This window comes from Symphalangus syndactylus, chromosome 14, assembly GCF_028878055.3.
Source record: "Symphalangus syndactylus isolate Jambi chromosome 14, NHGRI_mSymSyn1-v2.1_pri, whole genome shotgun sequence".
In the NCBI taxonomy this organism is placed as follows: Eukaryota; Metazoa; Chordata; class Mammalia; order Primates; family Hylobatidae; genus Symphalangus; species Symphalangus syndactylus.
This window is the reverse complement of record NC_072436.2, coordinates 104,045,746-104,061,440: the sequence shown is the minus strand read 5'-3', so window position 1 is coordinate 104,061,440 and position 15,695 is coordinate 104,045,746. Positions and strand designations below refer to the sequence as shown.

The 15,695-nt window shown below is 38.9% G+C and overlaps 1 protein-coding gene across 6 annotated transcripts in view; it reads right to left on the bottom strand.

Moving 5' to 3' along the window:
* Positions 1 to 15,695, bottom strand: part of HEATR5B (HEAT repeat containing 5B) — a 108,685-nt gene that overhangs the window by 26,377 nt on the left and 66,613 nt on the right. For all 6 annotated transcript variants that reach the window (XM_055240677.2, XM_055240679.2, XM_055240683.2 and 3 more), the window contains 5 exons: positions 15,464 to 15,532; positions 9,450 to 9,629; positions 4,243 to 4,480; positions 2,712 to 2,966; positions 1,290 to 1,417 (listed from right to left, as the gene is read on the bottom strand). In XM_055240677.2, coding sequence (XP_055096652.1) covers positions 1,290 to 1,417; positions 2,712 to 2,966; positions 4,243 to 4,480; positions 9,450 to 9,629; positions 15,464 to 15,532 — 870 coding nt within the window. The remainder of the gene's footprint in view (positions 1 to 1,289; positions 1,418 to 2,711; positions 2,967 to 4,242; positions 4,481 to 9,449; positions 9,630 to 15,463; positions 15,533 to 15,695) is intronic.

Below are 15,695 nucleotides of genomic sequence, written 5' to 3'. Positions count from 1 at the left end.
TCTGATCATATCTCGTATATTTTCAACTTCTCTCTCTAGTTAGGCTACTCTTCTAAGTATAACGACAATGCTCAAGTCTTTCTTATCTCATGTCCCCCCTGCACTATTCCCAAAGCCTTCAGATCCTTTTATCTACCCTATGTCCTCCTCTATGTATCTTGCTCCTTCCTTTCCCAGCCTAGATGTTTCCACTTCCTTTACTCTCTTATTCACGCCTCGATCTTCTACTATCTGGCTACTAGTCACCTCAAACAATCCTCTGCAGGAGGTCAGCAATAGCCTCCCCTAGACTCATTTCTGTGCTTATTTACTCGATTCTTTCTTTTGAGACTCTGTCTACCCTTCTTGAAACTCCTCCCTTGTCTTTGATAACTCTGTTCTCTTTTGGTTCTCCTCCAACTTCTCTAGTAGTTTCCACTGTTGATTTATTTCCTTCTTCTCAATTTTTAAATGTTATTTATCCTCAAGCTTCCAATCGTGGTCCTCTTTCTTCTTCCTTTATTCAGCCTTCCTACACTAGTGTTCTCATTTCTCTGGAATTATGAAAAAAGCCTCATAACTGGCCTCCCTGTCTCCCTTCCCATCTCTTACAAACCAACCTACCTCTACGGGTTGACAGAATGATCCTTCTGAAATATAAAGTTAGTTACATCATTCCTCTACTTGAACATTTTTAATGATTCCCTACCACTTTCAGGATAGGGTTCAAACTCTTTAACATGTCATCAAGAAACCTTCATGATTTGGTCTTCACCTTGTTGTCCAGCCTCATCTAACAACCTGATGTTCCATTCATATCAGCCACAGTAAATGGCTATGCCCTTGAACTTGCCGTGTTCTCTCATGCCTCCTAGTGCTTGTATTTGCTATTCTTTCTGAGAGGAAAACCCACTCCGCTTGTGTTGCCTCACTAATTCCTCTTGAAGATTTGATTCAACCATTGCCTACTCTGAGAAACCATCCTTTGCTTTCCTATCACAACATTGGGCTCCTCCTCTCTATTCTAATTGCAGCTTTACATGCACTAAAATAGCACTTACCACACTGTACTTATCTCCTAATTCAGGCATAGTGAAACTGCTTTCACTATCTATAACCTCAAACCATGTTTGGGGCAGACCAGGCACAGAGTAAAAGTAACTGAGTGAATAAATACAGGGAGGCAGTGTACTCATATCATGTTAAAATAGGATCCAATGCAGAAAAAAAATCCATCCTTTCTTCCATTGTAAAGCAATACTCAAAAAAAAAAAAACCACACAAGTATCTATCACAGCAATACACTGTACCTGATCTTCTGCAATATGGACTCGAGCATAAGGGGAGTCTAGCAAGGTATGTAAGGCCTGCAAGCATGCTGTAACGTGTTCAATGGGCTCCTCAGGTCTAGGAGAACAAAGAAACTGTATACTCACACCTGAAATGCACAAAATAAAAACATGTTTTTTCACTTATAAAACACTTTATGTTGTTTGATCCCATATTTCTTCTCTATTTATGTTTTTACAGATTACCTTAACGTGTATTTATTAATACCTTAAAGTAGAGTTCAAAATGGTTTCCAAGTTAAGCAGCCAAACTCAACATAAGGTTGTAGTTTTGCAATTAGGTTAATATTCAAATTAGCTATGTGTGAAAGAAGGAATTCCCATGCCATTAGGTTGATTATGAAGATATTAAGTTTTTATTTCTAAGACTTTTAAAATAATACATTAAGAAAATAAATTTACAAACATTATAAAATTGCTTTTCATTAAATGGTAGCCAAATAATTTTTCATGCATACAAAGTTTTTAAATGGCAAGTTACAGAGACACAATGGGTATCACAGAAAACAACTGCTTTTAATTTACATAAGGGTAAAGTCATTGTTTTGGAAGTTTTTCACATTTTCACTTACCAGATCTACTGATGAATCCCATAATTACACCTTATTGTGTTCCTTTTCACTCCCAGAAAACATAAGATCACTAAAAGCTTCATTACAATGTATAAATTCTTAAATGTTAAAAAAGCATCTATAGCTGGGCGCAGTGGCTCACACCTATAATCTCAGCACTTTGGGAAGCCCAGGTGGGTGGATCACCTGAGGTCAGGAGTTCAAGACCAGCCTGACCAACATGGAGAAACTCCACCTCTACTAAAAATACAAAATTACCCGGGTGTGGTGGCGCATGCCCATAATCCCAGCTACTTGGGAGGCTGAGGCAGGAGAATCGCTTGAACCCAGGAGGCGGAGGTTGTCATGGGCCGAGATCGTGCCACTGCACTCCAGCCTGGGCAACAAGAGTGAAACTCTGTCTCAAACAAAAAACAAAAAACAAGAAACAAAAAAGCATTTATAAAGCAATTTTACATTAGGATTCACTGAAATCTGCTTAAACATTTTTTTCTTAATGGGATAATTGGTTAAGTGCCAAGTAAAAAGAAAACCTGTTGTTGAATATAAAACATATTAAGTTTTTTTACTGAAAATTATTCGATATTGCTCTGTGAATGAGCATGACAGTTAAGTAGTTTCAGTAGTTTTTAATAATTTAATTTCTAGGTTAAAAATTCAATTAACAATTTATAAGGTGAGGTGAAAAATCCTTTCACTTTTCCTTCTGTGAACTGTGCTATACTGTACAAAATCTTTCCATAGCTTTAAAATGAAAGACACAAATTTTCAGAAGTGATAATCTTGAAATACATTAATATAACAGACCTACCTAAAATCAGATGCATTCTGTCTTTATTAATTTCTGGCAAAGATTTAGCACTACCCACTGCTCCTGATGCCTGGTTTAAATTGACAGATGTAGAACGCTTTTGTAAACCAGATATTGCTGCTGCTTCTGTAGACTCTGAGCACGTAAATCCTATGCTATTTAACCAAAGTGCCACCGCATGGAGAATTGGGGCCCAGGAATTCCGATAGTGAAGTCTAGCTGTATCAATAGTTTCAGGGGTATAAAATGCTCCACCTGTAAAGCAATCAAATCAATTAAAAACATTACTTTTTTTTTTTTTTTTTCCAGATGAAGTCTCGCTCTGTCACCCAGGCTGGAGTGCAATGGTGCGATCTTGGCTCACTGCAACCTCCTCCTGCTGGGTTCAAGCAATTCTCCTGCCTCAGCCTCCTCAGAAGCTGGGACTACAGGCGTGTGCCACAACACCCAGCTAATTTTTTGTATTTTTAGTATCGATGGGGTTTCACCATGCTGGCCAGGCTGGTCTCCAACTCTCGATCCACCCGCCTCAGCCTCCCAAAGTGCTGGGATTACAGGTGCGTGCCACCGCGCCCGGCCAAAACATTACTATTATACATGTTCGCTCATTTGTGAACCACTAACAAAAATACCTGTTACATACAAAAGAGAAATCTAGCCAAAGGGCTTCTCCTCTTTATAAAGCCACCAAAAGTAACCCCTTTTCTGTAGCTGATGAACTGGAATAACTTTCTCTTCCTCACTGATGCTAGTTTTCCAGCCTTTCCTCTGCTACTGCTGTCACTAAGTATTCTTACCCTGTTGTCACAGAATTTACCTCTTCATTGTTGCCAGTGGCTCCTAAAACCCTATCATCTTATCTTTCTATCATAACCAGGGAACTCTGTTTCTTTCTTCTTCTGCTATTCCTCTCCACCTCCTGTTGTTTCCACTACTAACACTGAGGACTTCCTCATCACTCTTTGCCGTTATGATGGATTAAGGAAGGAAAAAAGAGGGCAGAGGGAACTCCATTATTCTTATTGTTAATATATAGGAAGGAGAATGGGTTCTTCGAGTAGGAACTAATAACACACTTTCTAAACAGAAAAAAATGTTGATGATTTCTATACTGATTTTGATAAGAAAACTAAAGTACAATTTGCAAAGCACTTTAGGAACATAATTTATTGGCACACTACGAATCTGAAATAGAATATGAAAATACACACATTGAACAGTACAGCAATATACATCTATGATTATGCATCATGATTTGTTATCCATAGCTATTTAGAATACCCTAGCTCATACAGCTATTATTGTAACAGTGCTTGCTAATATGTTTGCTTCAGCCAACAAAAAAGCTCTATGCTGTATCTTCTATCTACACATTCAATATAGAGTACACACTCTGAGACAACATCAAACTTAAGCCACAGAAATTTAAACTGTTACTATGGTAACTGTTGTTGCTAGTCTATACCATCTCTATTTTGTTTAACTACTACTTTGAACTCCATAAAAGTAAAACTCAGGATGTAATACTCACCATCTGGAGGAAGCTGACTAGAAAATTCAGCTGGTAAAGTCAAGAGTGCATAATCTTTTAATGCTGCTAACCACAGGCGACTGAGTGTTGGTAGTTCAGGTTGTACCAGTGTTATTAAACTATCTGGTGGCAGTTCATCGATGGTACCGTAGTCGTCATCATCATCGTCAGTATTTTTAATTGCTCTTTTTGGTTTTGACTCTGCTTCCTTTTTAATATTCATAGCAACCACATATACCTAATGTGATATTTAAGAGGACAAAATAGTAAGGCATAAGATTAAAAAAAGATATTTTAAGTTATTATAAAAATACAGTTAAATCTTCAAAGATAACTGGGTATAGATATTAGAAAGTATACACTTCGGCCGGGTGCGGTGGCTCACGCCTGTAATCCCAGGACTTTGGGAGGCGGAGGCAGGCAGATCACGAGGTCAAGAGATCGAGACCGTCCTGGCCAACATAGTGAAACCCTGTCTCTACGAAAAATACAAAAATTAGCCGGGCGTGGTGGCGGGCGCCTGTAGTCCTAGCTACTCCAGAGGCTGAGGCAGGGGAATCGCTTGAACCAGGGAGGCGGAGGTTGCAGTGAGCCGAGATCGCACCACTGCACTCCAGCCTGGTGACAAAAAGAGACTCCATTTCAAAACAAAAAGAAAGTATATACTTTGATAGGGTGCAGTGGCTCATGCCTATAATCCCAGCACTTTGAGAGGCTGAGAATCACTTGAAGCCAGAAGTTAAGACCAGCCTGGGTAATATAGCAAGACCCCATCTCTACAAAAAATAACAAAAATACTAGCCAGGCATGGTGGCACGTGCCTGTAGTCCCAGCTACTTGGGAGGCTGAGGCAGAAGGATTGCTTGAGCCCAGGAGTTCAAGGTTCCAGTGAGCTATGATCGTGCCACTGCATTCCAGCTTGGGCACCAGATTTGACATCCTGTCTCAAAAAAAGAAAAAAAAAAAGTATATACAACTCCATGATTTCCTGATAAACACAAAAGAATAATTCCATTTGCTTTGGAGACATTTTTCTAAAAAAACTGATCTGACTTCTGACTATTCCTCTGATGGCATGTTCCTTGAGTAGGCTTCTCAGAGTTACTTCTGGCTTCCCTCATTCTACTTTACAAAGCACCCCCCACCCCACTTTTTTTTTGCCACAGGGTACAACTCTGTTTCTGCCTCCACCTTCCTAGACTTATTAGACAACCAGCCATTCAAAGTAAGCAGCTGAGAGTCAAAAAGAGACATCAGAAAGGATTTCCATAAATATCCTTCTAAACTCCTTCTTACACAGACCTTAAATGATATTTTGCAATCTAGCATTTACAACAGATAGCCTGGCTAATATAATCTGCTAGTCACACACATTATCTATATCCTTTCTCTCTAGTTTGTGAGCCAAAAAGACATAAAAGCAACTTTCCTAAAATATAATTGCAAAGATTCTTCTTTGTTGAATCATATTTATTTTCCTTTGTTTTTGTAATACATTTAGGCTTTGGCTACTGGCACATACAAAGCTGAATAACGTATTAATGAGAAAACAAAAAACAAAGGAATGACAGCAAGCAAGAAAAGAATTACACTAGATAAAAATCTTGAGAAAACTGTCTTCCCTCCACAGTGTTACGTCCATTGTACCTAACGAGAAAGCCTAAGTACGGTATCTGTATAGGTACACTGCTAGCTTCTTGATGAGAAGCACTGTGTCTTACCCCTATTCCTACACCAAGCAGACTTACAGCACAGAGAAAATATACAGCAATTGACTAAATTCTAAAATAGGGACTTTGGATCTCAAGTTATGAATATATTATAGTCATATCTTCTAGTGATTACACACTTGTTTCCCCCCTAACTTTGTTATTACACTTTTTTTTACTTTTGAGATGGAGTCTCGATCTGTAACCCAGGCTGGAGTGCAGTGGTGCGATCGCAGCTTACTGCAATCTCCACCTCCCGGGTTCAAGTGATTCTCCTGTCTCAGGGTCCAGGGTAGCTGGGATTACAGGCACACACCAGCACACCTGACTAATTTTTGTATTTTTAGTAGAGACAGTGTTTCACCATGTTGGCCAGGCTGGTTTCAAACTCCTGACCTCAGGTGATCCATCTTTCTCAGCCTCCCTAAGTGCCTGGCCACTAACATTTTTAAGAAAATGTCACAATAAGCACTCTTAAGTATATCCAGCCATTCATTCATCAAATCCTTACTAGGTAGGCACCTTTTGCCTTGAATTTGTTGTCGTTCTAGGACTGGAAGCAAAAAAAATAATAATAATAATACATAGTTTTTGCTTTCCATTGAATTCACAAGCTAATATTATAATAAGAGGGAAGTGAAAAGGTGCTTAAGAGAAGAAACTTTTAAAGATTTGGTTTTAATTATTTATCTTCTACAAAGATAATCTTTTTAATGCTGTATCTTCTAGTACACTCTACCCAGTGCGTAGACAGTGTCTGGTACCTAATGAACACTTGGCAGTTTATGCAATGAGTGAATGAATCTCAGGGAACATCACAGATAAACGAATCTTAGCCTTGGGAGTGTGAGAAAGGTGAGACAGTTTTTAAGGACAAAAGTTGACTGACTCATAGGCAAAGATGGAAAGGGAGCTTACAGGCAGAGGGAACAGCCAGAGAAAGAGCACAAAAATAGGAAACTGCATGGTAATCTAAGTAAAGTGCAAGTTTCTCATATAGACGGAGCACAGGTTATAAGCTGGAAGTAGCTGAAGTTTTTAGTCTGCAGGCAATGGGGAAGCAAGGGTGTCACTGTAAGACTTTAAGGTCTATGTATGTATTTTTCCTCGACTTATATTTTAATAATTATGCTATAAAAAGTTGGGAAAATAGTTAAAAATGACTCATAACCTCAATTTCTGGGTTTTCATATTCTATCTTTGTAAGTTATAATTTTGCTGTACAGAGATTCTGTATTTAGTTTTACTGATAAACATGTCATAGCGTTTTCCCATGTGAATATCAGTTTTCATAACCATTATTTTAATGACTCACAGTGGATGACCCATAATGTATCTACCAGTTTTCCTACAGTTGAAATTTTATATTTACTTCTAATTCTTTACTTAGCATTGGAATCTTAGAAAGATGAAATACAGCTTTCAAAGACAAAAGATATTCATTTCTTCACATCATAAGTAGTGTTGCAAGTAAACATGTTTGTAAACTTACCTCTTTTCCATATTTTGGATATTTTTCACTAGAATACAGGCCCAGAAATGGAATTACTGGGTCAGTGTTTACAAATATTTTTATGACTCAGAATAGACATTGCCAAATGCTTTCTAAAAAGGTTCTATATTTTATATTGCTACCTGTAATATATGAGAATATATCTTTCAGACCTATTTTAAAATAAATTTTTAGGCTTATTTTTCCTATAGATATTACACAAAAAAGGAGGAAAATCAGAAGCATAAGCAAAATGAAGAAAATTAAAACCACACATAATCCTACTACTCAGATACAATGCTGTTAACAGTCTAGACAGTTATATAAACATGCTCACAGTTTTTTATGTAATAATGTGTGTGTGCATGTGTGTATAATTTCCACCCCAATTTTCTAGTCACTTAATATCATCATCTTTCAAGATCAAGAAATACATTTAGGTTATTTCCACTTTTTTGTGAATAGTAACACCATAACAAATACCCTTGTAGCAGAACCCTTGTGCATATCCTTAAATATTCCTGAGAATAATGTGCACAAATGTGCAAGTTTTTTAATTAATTAATTAACTTTTTTTTTTTTGAGACAGAGTCTCGCTCTTGTTGCCCAGGCTGGAGTGCAATGGCATGATCTTGGCTCACTGCAAACTCTGCCTCCCGGGTTCAAGCGATTCTCCTGCCTCAACCTCCCAAGTAGCTGGGATTACAGGCATGCGCCACCATGCGAGGCTAATTTTGTATTTTTAGCAGAGACAGGGTTTCACCATGTTGGCCAGGCTGGTCTCGAACTCCTGACCTCAGGTGATCCACTTGCCTCAGCCTCCCAAAGTGCTGGCATTACAGGCGTGAGCCACTGTACCTGGCCTATGTGCACAGTTTTAGAGGACGTACAGAGGAAGGTGCTGAAGATACAAAGAGGAAGAGTAGACAGCACTGAGCTTCACACAGTCTCCTCCTCACTCTCATGCCTAACTGATACCTCCTCCTATCCTCCATGTTTCAATGTAAACATCACTTTCTCCAAAAAGGCTACTTCTGAGCCTCCAGTCTATTGTTAAGTGCCTCTGCTATGTGTTTCAAAACACTTTGTATTTCTCCTATGATAATGCTCCTTACCCTTTGGTTCATCTACTTGTTTACCAGTTTGTGTTGCTCAGCAAATGTAATATATCTCACCCCCGTATTCTCAATTGCTAACCTGACAGAGCTGAAGCTAAATAACACTTTGTTGAATGAATCAGAGGGTGGGAAGTAAGGGAATGAGAAAAGTTTAGTCTTAGATTAGTGGAAAAGCTTAAAATAATTATAACTCCAATAGTCTTCCCTTAAACGTGGTTTCCCTTACTGTGGTTTCAGTTACCTGTTGCTGAATACCACGAAAATAGGGAAGTGAGATACTGAGCTGGTAAAGGAAGGAATTAGTTACTTCAATACTAGAGGGCAGATGATAAGAATTCAACAGTAACTGGCAGAAGGAATTTAGAAAAATGAATTTAAAACAATGTAATTAGATATTTTTTAAAGTGACTGTGAAAATGAAAAAGGTAAAACTAGCTATTAAAAAACAAAACAAGCTGGGCACTGTGGTTCGTGCCTGGGACTGCGGAAGGCTGTGGCAGGAGGACTGTTTGGGCCCAGGAGTTCAAGTCCAGGCTGGGCAACAAAGCAAGACCCTACCTTTAAAAAACACAAACAAAACTCCTATGGCCTCAATATCAAGGTGGCAAGTCTCCTGAAATTTAATCAAATAAAAGATTTTTGGCATAAAATATTTTCTATTATTTATATTTTTTAGTTTTTCCTACCTAATTTCCTCATATTATGTAGGAGAGCCCTTCCTCAATATAGAGGTTTTCAGTAAACTGATGAACATATTTTCCAAAAGTATTCCACATCAAGGGTTAGTTTTTAAAAAACAAAATTTTTTTTTACCAACAAGAGTAGAGGAACATTTTCTCATGGATGAAGAAATGGGTCAAAAACAATAGGTTGTGGTTTAGTCATTACCTCTGCCCAAGCTTTGAGAACAGCCAGTTTTTCCATGGTTGTGGCACTCTCTCGGTACAGCTGGCTGGAAGATCCTTTTCCAGCCTGAACTTTGTCCAGAGAAGAAACAAGAAGATTGTGTACTCGACGGAGATCATTGAGATCACTGACAACTCCACTTCCAATCCATGTACTACATACCTAGACAAAGAGAATTCAAAAAGTTTTGTGTAAAAAAAATTAACACTGTATAAGAAAATGGAATAAATGACTTTTTTCCTAGAAGATAAAACACAAAACCAAAGAACAGAACAAAATAAACTACCCAATGCTATGCTTTGATAATATTGTTATTATTATTATTATTATTATTTTGAGACAGAGTTTTGCTCTGTCACCCAGGCTAGAATAGAGTGGCGTGATCTCGGCTCACTGCAAGCTCCGCCTCCTGGGTTCAAGCAATTCTCCTGCCTCAGCCTCCCGAGCAGCTGGGATTACAGACATGCGCCACCATGCCCACGCCCAGCTAATTTTTATATTTTTAGTAGAGACGGGGTTTCACTGTGTTAGCCAGGATGGTCTTAATCTCCTGACCTCATGATCTGCCTGCCTCAGCCTCTCAAAGTGCTGGTATTACAGGCGTGAGCCACCGCGCCCGGCCAATATTATTTTTTATATCAATGGTAAACATACAGTTTATTGTACTCCTATGTAGAAAACAAAATAGTATTTACTTAACATGCTTCCACTGTGTACTTTAACAAAAATGTTACCAGAAATAATTTTCCACCCAAAGCAGTTCAGGCTTGAATAATTCTTCAATTCAACAAAATTTCTGCTTACCACAGGAAAAGGGTTATGCTTGCTGCTATAAAGGTGACTAAAAAAAAAAAAAAAAAAAAAAAAAAGAGGCTGGGCGCAGTGGCTTACGCCTGTAATCCTAGCACTTTGGGAGACCAAGGCAGGCGGATCACGAGGTCAGGAGATTGAGACCATCCTGGCCAACATGGTGAAACCCCGTCTCTATTAAAAATACAAAAATTAGCTGGAGTGGGCATGGTGGCGCGTGTCTGTAATCCCAGCTGCTCGGGAGGCTGAGGCAGGAGAATCGCTAGAACCAGGGAGCCAGAGCTTGCGGTGAGCTGAGATTGCGCCACTGCACTCCAGCTTGGCAACAGAGCGAGACTTCGTCTCAAAAGAAAGAAAAAAAAAAAAAAGGAATAGGAAAAAAAAATCTAGTCCCTACCCTCAAGTAAGAAAACACAGATTGAATGAACACATGGGAATGTTCTATGACTATAATACGGGACACTTAAAAACAGACAAGGGAGAGATTAATTCTAGCATGAGAAATGGGAATGTTTAGGTGTCAAGGAGGTTTGTGTATACAGACATAGGAGAGTTACATGAGGAAGAGATGTGATTAGGAAAGTTAATTGGGATTAGATTAAGGTTAAATTTACATTCCATGGAAAATGCATTCAGACTTCATTCTGTAAGCAATTGTGAGTTTCCATGGCCTCTGGACAGGGGGATCACATTATTAGAATTGTGCTTTAGGAAAACTGTTCCAGTACTTATGTACAAGAAAAAATGTATATAGATAGTAAGTAATATGTTAAGTGTCTTTTACAATACCATAGAACAGAGATGATACGGATCAAACTGGGAATGGAATAAAAAAGGAAAGGCATCTGAGACAGACTTGTAGTTAGAAATCCCAGGATATGGAAACCAATTAGCTATTTTAGGGGGTGGGTGAAGGGAGATACAAAAAGAGGAAGGAATCAAAAATTTCCAAATGCTGATTGTTGAAGCTTCTGACTTGAATGGAAGGAAGGTGATACTACTGCTTTACGGGTATAATAGGGCAACAAAGGAAACTAAGTGGAGATGAGAAGTGAGAGAGCGTGATTTTAATTCTGAACATATTTACATGCTGAGTTCAAAGTGCCACTAAGAGACCTCTGGAAAGATATTCAGCAGGCAATTAAAAACTTGGATCTGGATTTCAGGAGCAAGTTCAAGGGTAATTACATAACCCTAGAAATCCCCACACAAAGGTGATAACTAAAGTATTATTACATTTTTTTCAAGGACAAGTTTAAAAAAAAAATAAAGCCTTAAAGCCAGACTAGATGGAATATAGTTACAATTAAGGCACAAGTAGAATAAGAATAAAGAAAGAAATTGAAAAGAAAATGCCAGAAAAACAAAAGAAAAACCAGGCAAGTGCAGTGACAATGGAGCCAAGGGAAGAGTTTCAAGAAGGAAGAGGTGGTCTCAGAGTGTCACTTTTATCAACAATAATTACATGTCCTTACTTTCTTTTTTTTTTTTTTTTTTTTTGAGACAGAGTCTCACTCTGTCGCCCAGGTTGGAGTGCAGTTGCGTGATCTCAGCTCACTGCAACCTCCACCTCCCCGGTTCGTGCCATTCTCCTGCCTCAGCCTCACGAGTAGCTGGGACTACAGGCGCCTACCACCACGCCCTGCTAATTTTTGTGTTTTTAGTAGAGACGGGGTTTCACCATGTTAGCCAGGATGGTTTCGATCTCCTGACCTTGTAATCTGCCTGCCTCAGCCTCCCAAAGTGCTGAGATTACAGGCGTGAGCCACCACACCCGGCCACATGTCCTTACTTTCTTATCTGAAATCCTTGGACCAAGATTTTTTTCAGAGTTCACAACTTTTGGGTAAAAGGTAATAAGGTACCTGAACCTCATTAAGGAATACACCTAGCAAGATGTGTGGCAGCACCCCATAATTAACACACAGATGTATCTGCAACAAAATGTATTACAAATCACAATAAGAAAGATTAACCAATGCTACATTCTCACTTAGCTTCACATCAGAGCCAAGTGAGTACAAGTCAGCTCAGGTTTTGCTGCCAAATAAATGATAAAAAAAGCTTTTGGTTTTCACAGCATTTGGATTTCAAATCATGGCTAATGGACTTGAGTTCCTATATTGAAAATATTTTAAAAGTGGAGAATAAGTATTTATGTCAAATTTTATTCTCAAAGATTCAAAACTAATTTTAATAAAATTAATAAGGACATTTTTAACTGATTGTTACCAATTAAAGACATGCTGATGGCAAAATTTAAAATGCCAGTCAAAACTGCTGAAAAATAATTAAATTTAAAGTGAAAAGAAATTAAATATGAATATGAAAAGAAAGAGCTGTTACTTCCAAGGAAACTAAAGAAAATATGGGAAAGATTTGATAAATATTTCTGTGAAATTTGGTAGAAATATAACTAAAAAATTGGGGAAAATGATAAAGATTAGGAATTTGGCACTAAGCTTTCTTTGTAAAAACCTAAGTACTTTCTTCACATTAAAGAATCAGAAACTAGGCCAGGCACGGTGGCTCGTGCCTGTAATCCCAGCACTTTGGGAGGCCAAGGTGGGTGGATCACCTGAGGTCAGGAGTTCAAGATCAGCCTGGCCAACACGGTGAAACCCCGTCTCTATTAAAAATACAAAAATTAGCTGGGCGTGGTGGCACACACCTGTAATCCCAGATACTTGGAAGGCTGAAGCAGGAGAATTGCTTGAACCTGGGAGGCGCAGGTTGCAGTGAGCTGAGATCATGCCACTGCACTACAGCCTGGGCAACAGAGGGAGACTGTGTCTCAAAAAAAGAGACAGGTGCAGTGGCTCACACCTGTGATCCCAGCACTTTGGGAGGCTGAGGTGGGTGGATCACCTGAGGCCATGAGCTCGAGACCAGCCTGGCCAACATGATGCAACCCCGTCTCTACTAAAAATTCAAAAAATTAGCTGGGCATGGTGGCATACACCTGTAATCCCAGCTACTCAGGAGGCTGAGGCAGGAGAATCGCTTGAACCTGGGAGGTGCAGGGTGCAGTGAGCCAAGATCATGCCACTGTACTCCAGCCTGCGCAACAAGAGCAAAATTCCGTCTCAAAAAAAAAAAAAAGAATCTGAAACTAGAATCACAGATAATGCATTATGGATTTTGTTTATGAAGAATGACAAAGTAGCACTGAATTAGTAAAATAATATTCAGAGAAAAGACTTTGCCCTACATCAAAAGATTGGTGAATGAATGTACATTTGAAATTTTATGCTGAAATGAAATATTTAAGTATGCATTATGTTCATGATCTGACCCTACTTTAAATGATTTTTGATTGATCCACTGATTACTGTATCCAGCGGTGTGACATCTGAGGGTCCTTCCTATAATATCTAAGAGTTACTCTGATTTTAAAGTTTCTTAACATGGCATTTGTTCTAACAAACAGGCTGGGATATCATGTAAGCCAACTCCTTACTTTCCTTAAAGGAAAGAACTTGTAACCTACTGCTTTACCTGTTAGGAAACCAGGTTTCCTACCAGCAACAGAAGGAAAGGAGGTCACAAATTTAAGCCTGCCACTAGAAAAAAAGAAACTTCTTATAAAAAAAAATGCAGCTAGGGCCACAAAAGAAATAAGTTTAAGGCAAATTCAGTACTCATATACAAGATAAAATTCTAATAGCCTTTGCTTTTCTAATGATCAGGAGCATTGTACGAGATTTTGTCTGCTTAAATGCTGTGCTCTGAAACGTCATCATGATACACTTAATTTACATATGGACAGTAATTTTTTGATATTTGTGTGGCAGCATCCCAAACCAAATTACCTAGTCGAAGGTTTGCATCACGATCCAGAGACCTATCTCTTATCAACAACGTTTCTTCTCTCTCTGGTCTCCTGTCCGTGGAAAGAGTTAATTTCTCTGAAGACTGCCATTAAGGCAGCAGGCGTCAGAGATATCAATTTCAAAAATGGAAGGAAGGGGCAAACTCACATTCAGCTACAGAGAGGATAAAGTCAGAATTTTAAACCTATTATTGCTGAATCTTCTCTGCATAGAGGCCACATGAAGCTTGGCCATGGATTCTAAGCCAAAATGATGGACCACAGCACTGTACTCCAGAAAACTAGGAAGAAGAGAGTTGCTTATCTTCTGTCTTTAGGTAAGCAGACGAACTGATTTCCTAAAAGATTAGAGTTTAATACATGAATCATTTTTCAAACTGAAGCATATGAAAAAGAGAAACTGATTAAAGGCATAAGAAAATATGCGTTTTTTGGGGCCAGGTGTGGTGGCACATGACTGTAATACCAGCACTTTGGGAGGCCAAGGCGGGTGGATCACGAGATCAGGAGTTTGAGACCAGCCTGACCAACATGGTGAAACACTGTCTCTATTAAAAACACAAAAATTAGCTGGGCATGGTGGTGGGCGCCTGTAATCCCAGCTACGCAGGAGGTTGAGGCAGGAGAACTGCTTGAACCCGGGAGGTGGAGGTTACAGTGAGCAGAGATCGCACGCCACTGCACTCCAGCCTGGGCGACAGAGCGCGACTCAGTCTCCAAAAAAAAGGAAAATGTACGTTTTTTGGTGGTTTTGTGAGTCTCTGCAGATACAATAAGATGAGAATAATTCCCTAGGATTAATTTTCCAATGAAATGTCTGTATTGTGAAATTCTCTTTAGGATGATTTAATACCCACAAACTAGCAAAAGTTTTCATAATGTGTGGTCAAAAACAATGTTTTGACCATAATGTTTATTACCTAATTATTATTTCATCATTTCATACAGAATAAAAAGGAAAACTGCCATTGTTGTATTTCCAAGATAAAAATATTATTTTGTTTTTCCTCTCTTTTTTTTGAGACAGGGTCTCGCTCCATTGCCCAGGCTGGAGTACAGTGGCGCAATCTTGGGTCATTGCAGCCTTGACCTCCTAGGCTCAAGATATCCACCAACCTCAGCCTCCCGAGTAGCCTGGACTACAGGTGTATGTTGCCATGCCCAGCTAATTTTTGTATTTTTTGTAGAGATGGGATTTCCCCATGTTGCCCGGGCTGATCTCAAACTCCTGAATTAAAGCAATCCTCCCATGTTGGTCTCCCAAATTTTTCTCTTTTCTTTCACACAAGTTAAATTCTAAGATATCTATGAATGTATAGAAGATAACTATACAAAGTCCCATTTTTCTTCTTACCTGGCAAGCTTTCGCTATTATATCTGATGGTGTATCCTGTGAAAAGGCTGGTCTTAGAGCAGCTCCCACCTAGAAAGATAAATAAAGCATTTTATTTATTTTTTTTTATTTTTTGAGACAGGGTCTTACTGTCACCCAGGCTGGAGTGCAGTGGTGCGATCTCGGCTCATTGCAACCTCTGCCTCTCAGGCTCAAGCGATTCTCCTGCCTCAACCTCCCAAGTAGCTGGGAT